Source organism: Leptonychotes weddellii, chromosome 7, assembly GCF_054177405.1.
Source record: "Leptonychotes weddellii isolate Sample4059 chromosome 7, ASM5417740v2, whole genome shotgun sequence".
Classification (NCBI taxonomy): Eukaryota; Metazoa; Chordata; class Mammalia; order Carnivora; family Phocidae; genus Leptonychotes; species Leptonychotes weddellii.
The window spans coordinates 90,335,736-90,355,850 of NC_138375.1; the positions used below are offsets into that span (position 1 = coordinate 90,335,736).

Consider the following 20,115-nt stretch of genomic DNA (forward strand, 5'->3'; position numbering starts at 1 on the left):
AACACAAGCAGAGGGAGTGGGAGAGGGAGAAGCAGGCCTCCTGCCGAGCAGGGAGCCCGATGCGGGGCTCGATCCCAGGACCCTGGGACCATGACCTGAGCCGAAGGCAGACGCTTAACGACTGAGCCACCCAGGCGCCCCAGTGCATCTGAATTTTGCCAGATCCTTTAGATACTTCCATTGAGCCCTTTCACCATAAGGCAAATTAAAGAATGGCCACTGGTTTCTTTTTGTCAGATGAACGAACTGCATGTGTTTGACTGTATGGACAAGTTAACTATCCTTTAACAGTTCTTGGAGCTAGTTCTGTGGTGAACATTGGCTAAGCCAGGCCACTTCAGGTTAAATGGTAAATACTGAAAAGTTCATTTATCTATCATCTATTAAGAGGTAGGAAGGACACTGGATTAGGCATTCTCTGTGAACCTTCTCCCATTGTCCCCCTCTCATATAATCTAAATAATCTCATATAATCTAAAGCCCTTCTTATACATCCATCCTGTAGTGGGTTGAATAGTGGCCCTCCAGAACATGTCCATGTCCTAATCCCTGGAACCTGTGATAATATCTTATATAAAAGGGTGAATTTTACCTAAATAGAAAAAGAATCTCTGCAGATGTAATTAAGGATCTTGAGTTTCCAGAGAATAAAAAAAAAAAAAAATAGATCACATACAAAGTAACTGAAAGCTGAGTATGTCTTAGTAGCATTATACTTTATTAATAAATAATATTGTTGATACCAATTATTAAATATATTATCAATTAATATTTATTAATTTGTTAATAAAGTATAATGCAATTAAGAAGTACTCAGCATTAACTGCAGTGGACTTTATGAAGAAGTTTTTTGTGAAGTTAGTGTGAGTCCTATTTGCTTCCTTTCCAGTTTTTTCCAGATTTTATTTTAAAATTTTAGTTACATGCTATAGAAATTTATGATGACAGTAAAATGGAATAATTTTTGAGTTTTTGCCCCAAAATGTTTACCATGTGCCTACCTTCTTTGCTACAACACACCATGAACTAGGATGAGGTTGAGAGGATTTGTACCACTCACAGTAACAATTATTAGAGAGATTTTTCAATTCAAACTTGCAAACTACAGGTCTGCTGTTTTGGATATTTCATAATTTTAAAATATATTCTCTATATATGTATATATAATAAATATATATAATAGATATATCTTTATTCTTTGAATAAAGAATTTCTGAGTACAGATTTGTAAGAGCAGTATGATTTGTCTAGATGTCAGGGGAATGTAGATGTGAGGCTGTCAGTCTCCCCTGTGATTCACATTAACTGAAGAATCCATCTTTTAGAGAGTAATTCTCTAAACTTTTTATCTCTTGCCCTGAAACTATGTGCCTAGTTGCTGTGACATTTAGGAAATAGAACAGGGAGAGAGTCTTAAGGTTTAGTGCAGTGGTTCTTAAACCTTATCTTGCATCAGAATCACCTGGAAAGTTTGTTAAAACACAGATTACTGGGCTCTACCCCCAGAAAGTCTGAACATTAGGTGTATTATCTATTAGTGTATTACACATTTGCAAACTTAGCAGTTTAAAACAACACACATTTTTTATCTTATAGTTTCTGTAAATCAGGAATTGGGCATGGCTTAGGCAGATCTTCTGCTCAGGATATTTCATAGGCTACAATCAAGGTGTTGGCCAAGACTGGGGTCTCATCTGAAGGCTCAACCAGGGAAGGATCCATTTTCAAGCTCATGTGGTTGTCAGAATTCTCTTCCTTGAGGGTTGTGGCCACCTTGTGGTCATCCTCGGTTTCTTCCTTCATGAGCTTTTCCAGTGTGTCCTCTTGGTTCATCAAAACATGCAAGCTGAAGGTGACAGAGCAAGTTTGCTAGCAAGACAGAAAATGTTACAATCTCTTATAACCTAATCAAGGAAGTGAAATACCCTCAATATTGAGGTATTCTATTGGTTAGAAGCAAATTCTTCAAGAGGAGTGGATGATACAAGGCCATAAATACCAGGAGATGGGGATCATTAGGAGTTACCTTAAAATCTGTCCTCCACAGTAGGCTTGTGGGGGTGGGCTGGAGAATTAGCATTTCTTTTTTTTTTTTAATTTCATTTTATTATGTTACATTAGTCACCATACATTACATCATTAGTTTTTGATGTAGTGTTCCATGATTCATTGTTTGTGTATAACACCAAGGGCTCCATGCAGTACATGCCCTCCTTAATACCCATCACCGGGCTAACCTATCCCCCCCACCCCCCTTCCCTCTAAAACCCTCAGTTTGTTTCTCAGAGTCCATAGTCTGAGAATTAGCGTTTCCAACAAGTTTCCCAGGTGACACTGACACTGCTAATCTGGGACTACATTTGAGGACTGCTGGTTTAATGAATATTCTTTTCTGTTTCATCACTCTAATCCTCTACTTTGCCTTCCTTGTGTCTCACTCTGAAGCTTCTTTGATGTGATTTCTACAGAAAATAAATCTCCAGTTTCATGGCTTGGGGATGGGGACCTTGGGTAAGAGGAAAGGTTGCCAGACAATTCAGGGTTGGGGAAGGGAACTTGGAGTCCCAACTTTTGTATATATATATACTTTCATTCAGTCTCCATGTTTCTAGCCCAGTTCCACAAACACTGCCTTTCACCGCACTTGATGCCCCCAAGTGCTGGGTTTAGGTGGACTCTCTCCCTAATTCTTTTTGCTGGCATTTGGGTTGAGGCATTTCCCCTACTTCATCAAGTTGGAAACTCTTCTCCCGCAGTGATTTTCCGGTTCCCAAAAAGTTGTTGAAGTCTTTGTCTTCTATTGTTTCCTCTTCTATTTTCTTTTTATGGTATTAAAAAAAAATGTTTTACGGGGCGCCTGGGTGGCTCAGTCATTAAGTGTCTGCCTTCGGCTCAGGTCATGATCCCAGGATCCTGGGATTGAGTCCCACATCGGGCTCCCTGCTCGGTGGGAAGCCTGCTTCTCCCTCTCCCACTCTCCCTGCTTGTGTTCCCTCTCTCGCTCTCTGTTAAAAAATAAATAAAATCTTTTAAAAAAATGTTTTACTATCATTTTAGCATGGTTTGGGGACGAAATTGAGGGGAAAACATGGTCCTTTTTTTTAGCTCCAATTTAAGTCTCTCTAACTTGTGGTGCAAGAAGATTTTTTAAAAAATCTTTGGATAATGATGTTGTATTGCATGTTTTTTGAAAGAAAAATAATCCATTGGGCCATGGTTCAGTTTTTGGTGTCTTTTGTGATCAGAAACACTCACTGGGATAGAGAAGAGCTATAGAAAGAGATGTTTTATAAAATCACAATTTGTTTTAAGAAAAATTTTGTCCATTGTTAAAGGACTACTGAGAGTGAAATGAGGGTAGAACTGAAGCAAGTTTGTTTTAATCAAGCTCATGGTAGGGTGACTAAACAGCTGTTGGAATGAATGCAAAGTAATGTACTTAGATGCTCTACAATTCCTTCACAAGTTATATTTTAAAACAGTAATAGCAATGATGATATTGATATATGTTTTGTATAGTGCACCCTACTTAGGATATTTGAGGAAGTTGCTGTGTATTTTCTAAGCTCCTTTGTAATGATCAGCATTTGACAGAAAAGAAGCCTCAGTTTTACTTGGCAAATTTACAGAAGTAAAAACAGCTGGGATCAATAAGAGGAATGCCAGAGGGGAAAGCCAGCTTCATTTGGCTGCCAGAAGAGGAAATTTGACTCTGGTGAAGGCTCTAATAGAATCTGGAGCAGATGTGAATCTAAAAGATAATGCAGGTTTGGATTCTTGAAATTTTAATTGTGTTTATAACTTGAACTCACTGAAATACACATTTCATCCACCCTTCCCCGGTTTTGATCCTGGCTGCTAACTTTGAACTGTTTTTTTTTAAATATATTATTTAGTTGAATAGTTAAATTTATCTTGGTTTTCACCAGTTGCTAAAATAACCTCCTCTGAAACAGTTTTTAACATACATGTGGGAGCATTCAGAGGAAGTATACAGAATGGGGAGTAAAGGGAGCTTTATTTAGGTCTTTTTCTTGGAGATCTGAATACTAAACTCTGACTTTGGAGAGAGTGCCAATTTTTTCCCATTTCCCTATCCCTTCTCTTTCTCCTCTCTTTAAGTTATTCATTGTTTCTCTCTTTCCTTATTTTTATTTTCAGCCTCCATTTTTAAATTGATCTAACATTTTGCTTGAGCACAAAAAAATCTTGTGTGAGGAGTTAACAGGGAAAAACTCAAAAGATTGATTTCAAGAATCGTATGTCATTTTAGAGGGATATACGACAGTGCAGTGATACAAATGGGGAAGGCAGACTTGATCTTACTCTATTTTAATATCTGAGTTGAAACAAATTGACATGATTAGTTTTACTCTAGTCCCATTATATTTTATATTCTGTGAGTCTTCTGTTTTGGCCCTTGAATCAACAAATATTTTTGATGAGATTGGTTTTCAAAATTGAAACATTTCAAGGCCATAGTTTTCAATATTATTTCTTGTCTAATACATAGTATATACATTTGAATCAATATAGATATTCATTGCATTAGTGCAAATAAGCTTAATAATGAAGATAGTACATGAATGTTGATTTGTAAGCAGCAGCTTGTTTTGTTTTTTTCTTTTTTCCTTTTTTAGGTTGGACACCACTTCATGAGGCATCTAGTGAGGGATCTAATGATATAATTGTAGAGTTGTTAAAAGCTGGTGCTAATGTTAATTGTGAAAATCTAGATGGGATTAATCCCTTACATGATGCTGCTGCCAACGATCATTTAAAGGTACAGTGCACATCAGACTGGGTTCCTCTTACTTTTTCTCATAAAAATGAGTGAAGAAAATTAAGGTATTTCAAACTGAGCACAAAAGTAATTCCTTAAAATAAATGATTTTTAAAACCTACTTAAAATTTTGAATGAAGATAGGATATTGTGTATAGATTGGAAAATCATATTAACTAATGAATTGTTTTTCCATTGTCTCTACCTCATAAAATTCATGTAAGTCAGAATAAAATGAAACGTCTCAGGGTAAACGTAGGCTATACATCTAATATAAATCTAAATCTAATTCCATTTTTAATTGTCTTAAATGATTTGCTGTTGTGATAAAAGAGTCTAATTATAGTGATAATATATGTTGACAGATGTTTTTTAACTCAAAATTTCTCAGTGGGTTTGAGGTTTCAAAGAAATGGGTTAAAATGCATGTTCCTGAGGGTTTGTTGTATATTTTTCTCCTTTGTTTTTCTTAATCAGACAGCCATCACAAAAGAAAATTACTAAGGTCATTATTTCAGTAACACTGAATTTCAAATCTAGACCTTAAAATCCTTAAGATTTTTAAACTCATCTTTGACAAATCTGAGAAGACTTTTATTGTTATCAGTAGGCATGTAGACTTCAGGACTAATCATTGGCTTTGAAAAAATAGTGAAGGAAACCACCACCAATAACAACATATGAAACCAAGGTTCATATAAAAAATACCTTGAACCCCTCACTAACACCAATTTATCTGTCTCTAGATATTTTTAAAACCCTGGTGATTTTTTGTTAATTTTATGAAAGCATATCCCCACTGTTTTCAGCCTAAAGGTAGTCACATGAAGGAATAGTATTGACTTTATGATTTGCAGCAATAAGAGATATAAACTAATGATTAAGAATAATATCAGAAAGGGGCACATGGGTGGCTCAGTTGGTTAAGCATCCAACTCTTGATCTCAACTCAGGTCTTGATCTCAGGGTTGTGAGTTCAAGCCCCGCATTGGGCTCCATCCTGGGCGTGGAGCCTACTTAAAAACAAAACAATATTAATAATACCAGATGGGTGGACTAATGTCCAGAGTGGCTTCTTTTGAGCAAAGAAGCTCTTTGGCCTTTAAGATATTTAAATTAAAAAAGAATCTCAAGGTTATGTGATCATGAAATGGAAGAAGGGAAACAGGAAGAATCATTAAATTAATGAGCTTACTGGTTATATGTACAGGGAAAAGACCACTTAAAGTGAAACCACTTAAATAAGGGCCAAAATTCTGTAGTAGGAAAATCACATTTTTAGACATTATCCTGAAAAATGCAATATAAAACAAAGAAAATTAGGAGGTCCCTAATACCACCTCTTCATTTGGGAATTGATTAGAAGGACTTTCAGAACTCAGCATACAGTTGTGCTCATAGCTAAGATTTCTTTTTTCTTTCCTTTTTTTTTTAAGATTTTATTTGTTTGAGAGAGCATAGGCGGAAGGGTAGAGGGAGAGGGAGAAGTAGTCTCCCCGCTGAGCAGGAGCCCCACGTGGGGCTCGATCCAAGGACCCTGAGATTATGACCTGAGCTGAAGGCAGATGTTTAACCAAATGAGCCACCCAAGCACCCCTCATAGCTAAGATTTCTTACAGCAGCGTAGTAAGGATATGCAGCTGACTCATCAGAAAAAAACACAGGTGGAATCTGAAGGTATTTATGTGAAGGCTTTATTAGGCTGTCTTCCTCATGAGAGGTCACTCACAGCTTACCTTTCCCCCAGCAACAAAAATGTCATTTCCATGTTTCCACTCAAGGGAGACCATTAGAAACTCAGTTTCAAAGATTTATATTGGGGATGGTCATGTAAGCACCCTCTGCCTAGGACATACCAAGATTCCAGACTCCTAAGAGCACAAACCACGTTGCTTATGTAGAATGTTTAAGCAAAGAAAGCTACTGTTATCGATAGGGAAAGTTTTCTATCAACGTAGGGTACTGTTTACCAGCCAAGTTCATTGATGTCAGCTAAAGGCCACACCTTGCAAGCAGCTTCTCTGGATAGCAGTCTCAGGCCTGCTGTGTTAACTCGTTTCTAAGCAGTATTTTGTTTAGGTTCTAATTGCAACATATACTAATTTCTAAATTAGAAAAGAGTGAATAAAGTTTGCTTTCATGGCCTAATTTTTCTGGCAAAATTGTGTGACAGTACAGGATATACTTCATCTCACACTTGATTTTTCTGTACCATTACCTCAAGGAAGTTCTTTTTGCAAAAATTTTGAGAGGTATAACAAGTTTTTCCTAGGTCTTCTGTCAGTCCTTTTATATTCAAATTCTTATGGTATTTCTTTTTTTAGGTTAACAGTTTTACGTTAACAGTTTTAGGTTAATCAGTTTCTGATTCATCAGTGGCTTCACAGGTGCTTCAAGTATTTCTCCAACATTATTTTAATGTTTGACTTCAGGAAATTTTATATCTGAACATTTGGACTTCGTAATCAATTTGTAGTGTATTTCCATTTTATTGTTAGCTGTTTATAACATTGACCAGTAATAAACTGAACAACAAAGCTGTTGACTTGATGGATAGGAAAGATGCCATGTTAGTAAGGAGGGAGGTTATTTGGGTAACATTTTGTAAATGGTTTTCATGAGTGAGAACTTTCCTATTTTGAAGACTCTAGCTTCCTTTATAACAATTTGGTAACTTGAAGGGACAGAGAAAATGATTACTCAGATATAGAGGACCTTCTGTAAAAATAAATGTCAAGAGCTAAAATTAACCACAGAAGATAGAAGGGGAGCTTGGTTTAGTGGATAAGACACTGAACTAGGTATTGGAAAGCCCGAGTTCTAGGCCTAGTTCTGCTTGAGAAAGATATAAATATCTTTACCCCTGAAAAAGGAAATTGATCTAGAGTTGTGCTGTCCTGTACAGCTGTACTGTAGCCATTAGGCACATGTAGGTATTTTAATTTAAATTATTTAAAATTAATTAAATTTGGGCGCCTGGGTGGCTCAGATGGTTAAGCGTCTGCCTTCGGCTCAGGTCATGATCCCAGGGTCCTGGGATCGAGTCCCGCATCGGGCTCCCTGCTCCTTGGGAGCCTGCTTCTCCCTCTGCCTCTCTCTCTCTCTCTCTGTTTCTCATGAATAAATAAATAAAATCTTTAAAAATAAATAAATAAATAAAATTAATTAAATTTAAAAATCAATTCTTCAGTTGCATTAGCCATATTTGAAGTACTCAATAGCTACATGTATCATATTGTATTGGAAGTGGGTACCATGGTGGAAATGTACATTAGAATGCTTCCCTTGTCACAGAAAATTCTGTTGGACAGCTATGGTCTAGAGCAGGGATTGATAAATATTTCTTGTAAAGAGCTAGACAATAAACAGTTTAGTTTTCCTGGGCCACACAGTCTGTATCGTAGCTACTCAACTGTTGTAGTGAAAAAGCAGTCATAGACAATATGTAAATGAGTAAGTATGGATATGCTCAAATAAAACTTTATTTATAAAATCAGACAGCAGACTGGATTTGTCCCATGGGCCAGAGTTTGCTATTGCTTGATCTAAAGAATCACTTGAGTGTCTTCACATAAGTGGCAGTATAGACGAAGTTTGCATTTAGAGTAAACTTCCATATCAATATTGCCTTTATTTTAAGGAGAAATGTTTTATTTGAAAAGAAGGAAGTAGTATTTTTAAGGATATTTTCGTTCCTTGGATACTGATATATTGCCAACATCTTTCCTCATATCTTCATTAATTTTCCTTCCATGTGACGGTTCTTCTATCATTGGCTCATTTTACTTCTAATTTCTTCCCTTTTGTCTTTATTTCTTTATCTTGAGATAGAATATTGATAGATAACCTAGAAAAATTAAAGAGAGAGAGCAGGAGAGGTAAATATATGGTATCATAGACCTAATCAATATCAATTCTATTATAGCCTATACATTTAATTCTTAGATTTTTTTTTTTTACTCTTGCATTACTGCATGGAAAGTTATTCAATCACCTATTTTCCCAACTTTTAACTTCTTTTTATATCTTAATTTCTGTTTTAAGTTATTTTCCAAAATGGTCATGTATTTTATCTTATAAAGCAAAGAGGATAAAAAGATAAGGAAAAGAAGAGTGAGAGGAAGGGACGCCTGGGTGCCTCAGTCGGTTAAGTGGCTGCTTTTAGCCCACGTCATGATCCCAGGGTCCTGGGATCGAGTCCCACATCAGGCTCCTTGCTCAGCTGGGAGCCTGCTTCTCCCTCTCTCTCCCTCTGCTTGTGCTCTCTCTGTCAAATAAATAAAATCTTAAAAATAAATAAATAAAATTAAAAAAGAGTGAGAGGAAAAGAAAAGGGAAAAAGATAAAAAGTGGGTGGGGATGGACATCTACTTTTGTACAGGAAAGACTAGAAAGGACAAGATATACCCTCCCACCTTAACAACTTGAAAGGTGAACAAAATACATAAAATAACAGTTTTGAACCATTGTACAAAATGCAGCACAGGGCAGCAATCCTTGAGAGAAGGGAAGCAGATGAATCCTGTGGTTGCCTTACCGTATGGACTAGAGGGGGTTTCCAGGCTTAGAAAGAGAAAAAACAAACAGTCCTATGGTCTCAAGTTCAGAAGACAGAATTTGGAGTTTAAAAGGCTCAACAGGTAGAATTTATGGGGCAAAATTACAGATAGAAAGGATCTGCATACAGAGAACTTTCCAGAAATTTGAAGGAGAATCCCCTTGATTCTTTGGCTAATCTACAAATACGTTTGAGAAAACTCTGTAAGATTAGGCAAAGAGCCAACAGGAAGGATTGGCAGAACCATTGCTGGAGGTTATAGAGGGCTGAGTAGTTTATGTTTCCACCAGCCAGAATGGCAGGAACTCTTAAAACATGGAAGCATCAAATAGAGGGTATTTCTTGCATAGTTGAGGTAAATTGGTACTAAAAGTTTCTCTGAACTAACCTTAAAATTTGAAAGAAAATGTCAAAAAGATCATACTAATTCCAGTAACCTAAACATGTCCCAGAACAAAGCCCAACAGCATCTAAAGGAATACAATGAAATTCAGCACTAAGCAATATAAAAATCACAGTGTTTATCAATCAATCCAAAATTTTTTAAATAAAAAAGTACAAAATATTATCCATAAGCAGGAGATTAAAAAATGATCATTTAAAAGAGACCCAGAAATGACACAGATAATAGAATTAGCAGAAAAGGATGTTAAACAAATATTATAACTATATATACTCCACATGGTAGGCAGAATTCTAAAATGGTCCTCAAGATTCTTATTCACTGGCCTATACACACTATGTATAATCCCCTCCCTTTCAGTGTGGATGGGCCCAACCTAATGAGGTGAATCCTTTAAAAGAAGGAAAGCATCAGAGAAAGCCATGTGGCAAAGAACTGCAGAAGCTTCTAAGGAGCTGAAAGCAGTCCCCAACCCACAGCCAACAAGAATACAAGAACTTTATAAACTTTCAAGGAAATGAATTATACCAAAAACTAGTGAGCTTGGAAAAGGACCCTAAACTTAGGTGATAATCAGTCTATGCTGACACTTTGATTTCAGCGTGGTGAAGACTCTGAGCAGACAACACAGCCACTCCATGCTCAGATTTCTGATCTACAGAAAAAATGTGAGATAATAAATTTATATTATTTTAAGCTATCACATTTGTAGTAATTTGTTATGCAGTAAAAGAAAACTAATACACTCTCTTATGTTCAAGGAGGTGGAGGAAAACAGAAACATGATGGGAGGAGAAATGGAAGATATAAATAAGACTTAAACTACTAGAGATGAAAATAAAACATGTGAAGTGAGATATTTACCAAATGGCTTAGTTAACAGCATATTAAATACTGAAAAGTATTTAAGCTGTGGATTTGAAGGTAAAGCATTAGAAATTATCCAAAATAAAACAAGAAAGACTGAGAGAACAAACAAAACAAAGACAAAGTAAGAAAACCTCGGTGTCCTATAGGGTAATCTCAAGTTATATAACATACTTGCAAGCTTAATCCCCAAAAGAGGAGGGGTCAGAAAAAATATGTGGAGAATAAAGACCAAAATTATCCAAATTTGATGAAAACCATAAACCCACAGAACCAAAAATCTCAGCAACCCTTCAGTAAAAGAAAAATGAAGAAAACTGCACCAACACATAACAAAACCAAATTGCTGAGAATCAGAGAAAAAAGGGAAAAATATTTTCTTTAGTTAGTTAGTTTTATTCTCATAAAATATATTTATTAAAGTATCACTATCAACATAGTACAATAAAATAGTACATAAAGGGAGACAATTTAATTGATGCCACCAACCAAGTCATCATGTATCCTACAAGAAAAATATACTTCTAAGCATTAATAAATGATCATTACAATAAAAATAAAGATACACAATAAAAGGAAAGATATACCATGCTCAAGAACTGGAAGACTTAACATTGTTAAAATGTACATGCCACTATTTTTTTTATTTAAATTCAATTAGCCAACAAAGTACACAAAATATACATCATTTTCAGATGTATGTTCAATAATTTATCAGTTGCGTATAACACCCAGTGCGCATTACATCACTCACCCTCCTTAGTGCCCATCACCCAGTTTCCCCACCTCCCCACCCATCTCCCCTCCAGCAACCCTCAGTTTGTTTCCTATGACTAAGAGTCTCTTACGGTTTTTCTCCCTCTCTGATGACTTCCCATTCAGTTTTCCCTCCCTTCCCCTATGGCCCTCTGTGCTGTTTCTTACATTCCACATATGAATGAAACCATCGAAACCATTTGATAATTGTCTTTCCCTGATTGACTTATTTTGCTCAGCATAATACCTTCCAGTTCCATCCACGTCAATGTAAATGGTAAGTATTCATCCTTTCTGATGGCTGAGTGGTATTCCATTGTATATATATACCACATTTTTATCCATTCATCTGTTGATGGACATCTCAGCTCTTTCCACAGTTTGGCTGTTGTGGACATTGCTGCTGTGATTATTAGGGTGCAGGTGCCCCCTCGGATCACTACATTTGTATCTTTGGGGTAAATAGTAGTACAGTTGCTGGGTCATAGGGTAGCTCTATTTTCAACTTTTTGAGAAACCTCCATACTGTTTTCCAGAATGGCTGCACCAACTTACATTCCCACCAACAGTGTAGGAGGGTTCCCCTTTCTCTGCATCCTTGCCAACATCTGTCATTTCTTGACTTGTTAATTTTAGCCATTCTGACTGGTGTGAGGTGGTTTCTCATTGTGGTTTTGATTTGTATGGGAAAAATCTTTAAAGCAAAGTTTTAAAAGGTAATTGTATACAGGAACAAATAAAATAATGGCAGCCAGCGTCTCATCAAAAATTTTGCAAGCCACTGGACAAAAGAGCAACATCTTTAATAAAGTACTGCAAGGGGAAATAAACTTGTCATTCTAGAATTCTATACCCGGCAAAAAAATCTTTTAAAAGTAAAGGTGATGGGGTATTGAGGAGGGCACATTCTGCATGGAGCACTGGGTGTTATGCACAAACAATGAATCATGGAACACTACATCTAAAACTAATGATGTAATGTATGGGGATTAACATAAGAATAAAAAAAAAAGTAAAGGTGATGTTGGCAAAGATGTGAAGAAATTGGAACTCTCATACATGGCTGGTGGTAATGTAAAATGGTACTGCTGCTATAGAAAACACTCTGGCAGTTCCTTCAAAAGTTGAACATAGAATTGCCATATGATGTAGCAAATTCCACTCTTAGGTATATAGCCAAGAGAATTGAAAACATGTTCACAGGGTGCCTAGGTGGCTCAGTCTGTTAAGTGTCTGCCTTCAGCTCAGGTCATGATCTCAGGGTCCTGGGATTGAGCCCCACATCAGGCTCTGCTCAATGGAGAGCCTACTTCTCCCTCTCCCCCTGCTTGTGTGCTTTCTTTCTCTGTGTCAGATAAATAAATAAAATCTAAAAAAAAGAAAGAAAACATGTTCACACAAAAATTTGTATATGAATGTTCATAGCACTGTTTTCCAAATAGCCAAAAAGTGGAAACAACGCAAATGTCCATCAGTTGATGAATGTATAAACAAGATGTGGTGCATAGCAATAAGATATTATTAAGCCATAAAAAAATGAAGTGCTGATACATGCTACCACATGGGTGAACCTTGAAAACATTATGCTTAATGAAAGAAGATGGATACAAAAGGCCACATATTACATGATTTTATTAATATGAAACATCCACAATAAGCAAATCCATACAGGCAGAGAGTAGATTAGTGATTGCCAGGGGCAACGAAGAAGAGGAAATGAAAAAGACAATGCCATGAAAACAATCAAAAGAGTGAGTGACTCTAGAAACATAAGACAAAGTACATTTCAGAGCAAGGATGGAATGTTTCTAATTCATGGTTATAGTAGTGATTACTCCAGTAAAGCTGATTAAAAAAAAAAAATTCAGAAGAGGGACCTACTTCTTGGTCACGTAATTTTTGTCAAGTTCTTTGTTCCTAGGTCTTCCCATCGTATTACCTGGAACTCTCTCCCAACTATAGCTTTAGCCTTTCCTGTTTAGTGCCTTGTGGCCCTTTTGCTGTTCTCTTAGGCTTTTTAGGCTTTTTCCTACTAATGAGTGTTACGGAAACAGAGCTGTTCAGGGTCCTGTTCCCTCTGAGCTGAGTTCTGTGTCTTCCAAACCAATACATTAAATGAATCCATGTTAATACATTAAAGGTCAAGCCCTTAGAGGAAGGCCTCATCTTAACACACAGAATAGTCATCATTAATATGGCATGATTTTTAAGTCTAGAAAAGCTTCCTTTGTTAAAAAACAAACAAAAAAACCCAGCTTTCTCCTGACCCCATATATAGCAGTGGAAAGAGGGTGTAAGGAATATGTATTTTTAAATAATTCCACAGGTGACTTTACTAATCACTCAGGCTTAGAAACCACTGGATTGAGGTACTGCTCACCCCATCTTTTAAAAACAAAACAAAATACCTTTACTCAGACTTCACTAAGTTTTCATCAAAAATCTTTGCAGGAGACTTTTTTCATATGCTATTTATTATCTACTGTCTCTCATTAGCTCGGTTGGTCTTTTCGTTCCTCTAAAGAAAAAAGGTTTTAGGGGCCCACTTTCATTAAGAATCCACTATGTACAAGGTATTTGACAAGGGCTCATATTTAGTTCTCATAGATGATAAAAATGAGGTTCAAATGGTAAATAACTTGCCCAAGGACATAGCTAGTAGGTAGCAGGAGTGGGTTTTGTATGCTCGACTTTAAAATAAACGTGTTTCCTTTTATGCTGTGCTAACTCTGGGAGGATGGAGCAAATGAGGAGCTATCGTCATCATCTTCACTGACCCATTTGCTCCTAAATTCTCTGCTTCTCCATACCTGGACATACGGAGAAAGAAATAAGTCACTAACACAGAGCATATCTCTGTTCTTAAAAAATCCTGACCATCTTTTCCTAATCAGGTTTTTCAGTGATTTGAGTCACTTGCTTGCCTCACACAGATGGAATCATGGGCTTTTTTTCACTAGTTGACTTATACTATAACCTAATTAGTAATATCTTTACCTTTGATCATTTATAAACTTCTAATATACAACAGCTTTGAGTTACTCAGAGAAACCTTATTTATATTAGAAACTGCCCCCCAGCCAATGGCACAACCTCTATGACTTCAGTTTTCTCTTCTGTAAGATGATGGGGTAGGAGTAGATTATTTCTAAGTTTCCTTTTGCATTCTGTGCACAAAAGTCACTTATTTCGGACACATGACAGATTTGCACAAACATTATTACAAGGGTCATTGGATTTTCAAGCTAGCTCATTAAACTTCTTGAACAAGCAACATACCTAAAATACAGTAATGCAGGTTGGAGGAAGAGACAAAGGGCTCTGTTAAAGAGATAGTCTTGCATATCATTCTGCCTATGTTTACTTCTTGATTGCAATGAAGACAGCATATCTGGTACTTTTGTGTCATCATGTTTTGTTATCCTCTGAGGAAAATCCGTGAAGCGGTTTACAGTCTTCATATCAAATTTGATAAAAAATTTTCTTGGCCAGAGTTTGAAGCCTCTTTTGATAACTTTTAATACTTTGATAACTTTTAATAGTGGTGACTTATAATGAAAGCAGAAATTATTGATCTTAGGTGTCTATAAAGATAACTTTGGAAAAATATCTTCTAGGCAGCTGAGATTCTACTACAACATGGAGCAAACCCAAATCAAAAGAATCAAAAGCAGAAGACTGCTTTGGATGAAGCAGATAATGAAAAAATGAAAGAGCTGCTGAAATCTTATGGTGCAATTGAGACTGATAATAGAGATGAAAGTAATGTTATAACCACTGGTATGTATGTCAGTATTGCTTGCTATTTTAGACAAGCGTATACCTCTGCTTAGAAAAATCTTCAGATTTGTAGTGTAAATTGTTTCATAACTGGGGTAGATGTTTTGTGTGTTTATTAAATTCTTGAAAAGCATTATTTATTTTTAGAAGTTAGCATTTCCAAATTGGTTTAATTTATATACCATATGATCCTGTTGGATTGGAATTACATGTTGAAATGGAACCCATATTATTCATTAAACAATTATTAATCTCTAGAGATAGAGACGTAACTGAAACCACACAAATTGGCTTACTGGTAGTGGGGTTGGAAAAGGTTGGCATTATACTAAAATCTTTGCAGCTAAGATCCCATTATTTCAAAATTTGTAGTGGTTCATGTGAAAGGGCCTGATGCAAACTTTTCAATACTCTAATGTTCTAATGCTAGAATATGAATTTGTTAATAAGCAAATATACTAGTATGCATATATGTATATGTAAATATAATGTAAAAAATATTCAAGGGAATTTACAGGGAGGCAAAATTTTATGAACCATTTTTTAGAAATAGTTTGCATTTAAATAATATAATGAACTATCTATAAGAAATAGGCATGTAGTAAACACTAATTTAGAAAACATATATTTGTTAAGAACCTGCCAAGCAAATTGAGTATTTGCCTATGAGGAACTTATTCTTGTGGGGAGATCAACCAGAAAACAAACAGTTAAACACAATTTATTAGGTGTTGAGGAGAGTGATTTGTTCTTCCTTTTCTGTCCTGCTTGAGCCTTGACTCATATGAGAAACCCAGAAACATATCTGCCCTTTCTCCCTATGAGGCAGAATAACTGGGAAGAGAACCCCTGTCACACACATTTCCCCCAGCCTACCACTATCTTTACCAATTGTTGATTTTCAAGAGAGGAGTTATATTATTGATATGATTGGTCAGAGCCAAGGATAATCACTGTCTCATATTTTACTAGTGAGATAGATCATGTGTAGCTCAAGGTCAAGACTGATACAAGTTCCTCTTTTCATTGCCTGCTCCAATATAAAGCCCCAGCCATGTCTCTCTCCCTCTCCACAGCCATGTTTCTCTCCCGCCCTTGGAGTTATTGGGCACTCTGTTATGAAGTGCTATATCAATTCCCACTTGTCTGTTGTTTCTTGTGTATACATTTCCTTGATCAAGTACCCTAAAGGGATGAGGGATGAGGGATGTAGGTTACAATAGTTATATGAAGAAAGGGAATCCAGAATGGGAAAAGGGTCAGAGACAATGAATTGTAGACATAGTGATTAACAGCATGGATTTTGGAATCAGATCTATTTTTAGTACTAGCTGTGTGACATTAAGGAAACTTCCGGAATCCCTCTAAGCTTCATTCTCCTCTTCTGTAAAACGGACAGAATAAACTACCTATGAAGATTAAATAAGATGGTTCAGGAAAAGAGTTTGCCATCCACTGTGTGATAAGTATTCAATAAATGTTAGCTGTAATCACTCAATTGATACTAATAATGAGATGCTGATCAACATTAAGTTATTATAGTAATTGTAGACTTAATTTATTTCTATTCCTGTCACCATTAAAATTGATAAAATGAAGCTAAATTTTTACATATTATTATATTTTCTAATTTTAATTTTTAAAGTCAAAATTCCTGCTGTCCGACCAAAAAGACTTAAACGGTGTTTTTGTGATGACTGCAAAACTGTTGATCCACCTTCTCTTTCACACAGAGAAAAGACAAGAGAAAGCCATCCTGTGGTGAGTAAAGTTGAAATCCTTTCATTTTTCATCTTAGAAAATGCCATTCTTTGGGCCAGCCAGCCATTGGCTATTGGCAGTATTCTTTGCATTTTAAGGACACACAGGTTGAAAATATTTTTTGTTACAAGAAAATAATACAGTTAATGAGCCAAGGAAATATGTTGTACAGTTAACTCACTTATCTGCATTGAATACAGAATTATGGATTAGCTGCTATGCTTTACAACTAGGTTGTATTCTTTAGCTACTTCTTGTCCCACTATCATAGTGTGTCTTCATCCACCCATTCCCACAAAAAGTCTAGGTTGCATAGTAAGTAGAAAAGATCCTAGAACCCAGACAAGAAAAGAAAAACAACTGGGGTTAGCCAACGTGGAATCTCACATGGTTTATAGTGATAGTGTTTGCTATATGTGAAGCTCTTCATATAAAAGTATATTTATACAAAAATAACATAGTAGTTGCTCAATAAAAAAATGTTACTTGTTAAGATGGATATGTGTAACTTGATTAAAAACATAAAGCTTACTAGAAACTAACTCCTTAAGAAAGTAGCATCCTCAATGAAATACTATTTTGAATAATACTATGTATGTTCAGGGGCACCTGGGTGGCTCAGTTGTTAAGCATATGCCTTTGGCTCAGGTCATGATCACAGGATCCTGGGATCGAGCCTCACATCAGGCCCCTTGTTCAGCAGGGAGCCTGCTTCCCTCTGCTTCCCTCTGCTTCCCTCTGCCTGCTGCTCCCCCTGCTTGTGCTCTCTCCCTCTCTGTCAAATAAATAAAATCTAAAAAAAGAAAAAAAAAAGACTATGTATGTTGATGAGACTTCTCTTACATGCTTTCTGTTAGTCATTGTAAAGAAGACATTGCCATTCATTGAACCTAAACTATTAATCAACAAATTTGTAGCTTAAATATTTTAACTTAAGTGGTATTCAAACTAAATTACATTTGCCTCAGCACTTTGAAAATGTTTTACACTGTTTCCTGGTATCTGTTGTCATGGACAGAAAGTCAACCATCAATCTGTCATTCCCTTGTAGATAATCTGTCTTTTAATCTTACAGATTTTATATTCTTCACTAAGTTGTGTCTAAATGTGGAGTGTTTTTATTAATTATAATCAGGCCTAGAAATGCTCCTTTAATCTGAAGGCACATTTCTCATTTGTATTTCAGGAACTTTCAGTCCTTATACCTTTGAAAATTGCCCCTGCTCCATTCTCAGTATTTTTCTGTTTTTGTAACCTCTATTCAGATGTCTTTTAGACCAGTCTCCATGTCTTCTAGTATCTTCTTCATATTTTCCATCTCTTTAACTCTCCACAGTATATTCTGTGTGATATCCTTTGACTTCTCTTCTAGTTCATTATTATTCTCCTCAAATATTTCTAATCTATTTAACCCATACATTGAGTCTTTAAATTAAATGACTGTTTTTTATTTCTAGAAATTATGTTTGCTTTTCAAATTTTTTGTTTTAAAGAAAGAACAAAATAAAACAAAGACTTTTCTGCTCTTAAAATATTGATAGGATTTTTAAAAATCCAAGCGTGTTTTGAAAGGAATTTCAAAGTCTCTTCCTGATTCTTTCTCATGATAACATGATTCTTTATGTGGCTTTTAATTTTTTATTATAATCCTCTTTCCATGAGGACTGATTACTGTGGAAATTTTGATGTGCCTAACCTTTGTGTTGAACATTTGCATCTGCTGAGGCCCTAGAAGTTTATCCGTTTCATACAAGTTTTTATGCTAATTTCTCAATTTGGGTTCCTAAACCACACAAATTATATAAATTTAATTCTTATATATATGTGTGGTATAGGCTTGAGTCTCTAATTTTCTACCCAAAGCCTTGGGTGGTGACAAGTAGAGTTTTTCTAACCTTTAGTTAAGCTAAAGGTCACTAACTTTATGTGGGGATTCCATGCCTCCTTTTCCTTTGTGAGCATTAAAAACCCAGCCCCTAATACCTATATTTGTTCCAAATCCCCGATGGGTCACCACTAGTTTCATTTCTGACACCAGGGAATTTTTCAGTCATTTTCCATTCTTAGCTGTGTGTGGGTATATATATATTTTTAAAGATTTTATTTATTTATTTGACAGAGACACAGCGAGAGAGGGAACACAGGCAGGGGGAGTGGGAGAGGGAGAAGCAGGCTTCCCGCTGAGCAGAGAGCCTGATGCAGGGCTTGATCCTAGGACCCTGGGATAATGACCCGAGCTGAAGGCAGACGCTTAACAACTGAGCCACCCAGGCGCCCCTGTGTGTGTGTATATTTAAAGTTTGTTGTATTTTGTATACTGTTTCCATGTGTTTGGAGTAGGCAGAGGTTCTTCTCTATCAGCTCAGCCCACCATATCTTTAAGGTGTGTTTTCATGTAAAAATTAGAACATCTTGGGGCGCCTGGGTGGCTCAGTTGGTTAAGCGACTGCCTTCGGCTCAGGTCATGATCCTGGAGTCCCGGGATCGAGTCCCGCATCGGGCTCCCTGCTCGGCGGGGAGTCTGCTTCTCCCTCTGACCCTCCCCACTCTCATGTGCTCTCTCTCATTCTCTCTCTCTCAAATAAATAAATAAAATCTTTAAAAAAAAAAATTAGAACATCTTGGAAAAACTGCCTGTTATTAACTGTATAGGTGTTTGCTTCAGGAGTAATGTATATTATTTCACATGCCAAGCTTCAGGAAAAATGTAATGGAGATACAAGAGTCTAAAGAAAACCAACTTTGGGTGGAGGAATGGGTAAAATGGGGGAAGGGAGTGGGAGGTAGGTTTCCAGTTATGAAATAAATAAGTCACAGGGATAAAAGGTACAACATAGGTAATATAGTCAATGATACTGTAATAGTGTTGTATGGTGACAGATGGGAGCTACACTTGTGGTGAGCATAACATAACATATAAACTTGTCAAATTACTGTTGTACACCTGAAACTAATGTAATATTATGTGTCAACTGTACTTCAATTAAAAAAAAAGAAAAAACCAACTTTAGAAAAGGAGAAAAACTCAAGAAATATAAGGACTTTAAAGTCATTAGAGGTTAGTCTTTTGTAAATGTAAATTTATTTTTGAATGTTGGAAACTTCAAATCAAATTGGGGAGAGGGGTGACTCTATGGCCAGATACAAAGGAAATGAGATGATTTTAGTTTGCTGCCACCTTATAACACCTTTAGATCACAGCATGTA

At 36.2% G+C, this 20,115-nt stretch overlaps 1 protein-coding gene across 1 annotated transcript in view; it reads left to right on the forward strand.

The window, feature by feature from the left end:
• The window catches only part of ANKRD31 (ankyrin repeat domain 31), a 127,594-nt gene that overhangs the window by 69,302 nt on the left and 38,177 nt on the right, over positions 1–20,115 (forward strand). Inside the window, exons 16-19 of the mRNA XM_081825593.1 lie at positions 3,630–3,767; positions 4,641–4,783; positions 14,985–15,147; positions 16,793–16,908. Of these exons, the coding sequence (XP_081681719.1) occupies positions 3,630–3,767; positions 4,641–4,783; positions 14,985–15,147; positions 16,793–16,908 (560 nt within the window). The remainder of the gene's footprint in view (positions 1–3,629; positions 3,768–4,640; positions 4,784–14,984; positions 15,148–16,792; positions 16,909–20,115) is intronic.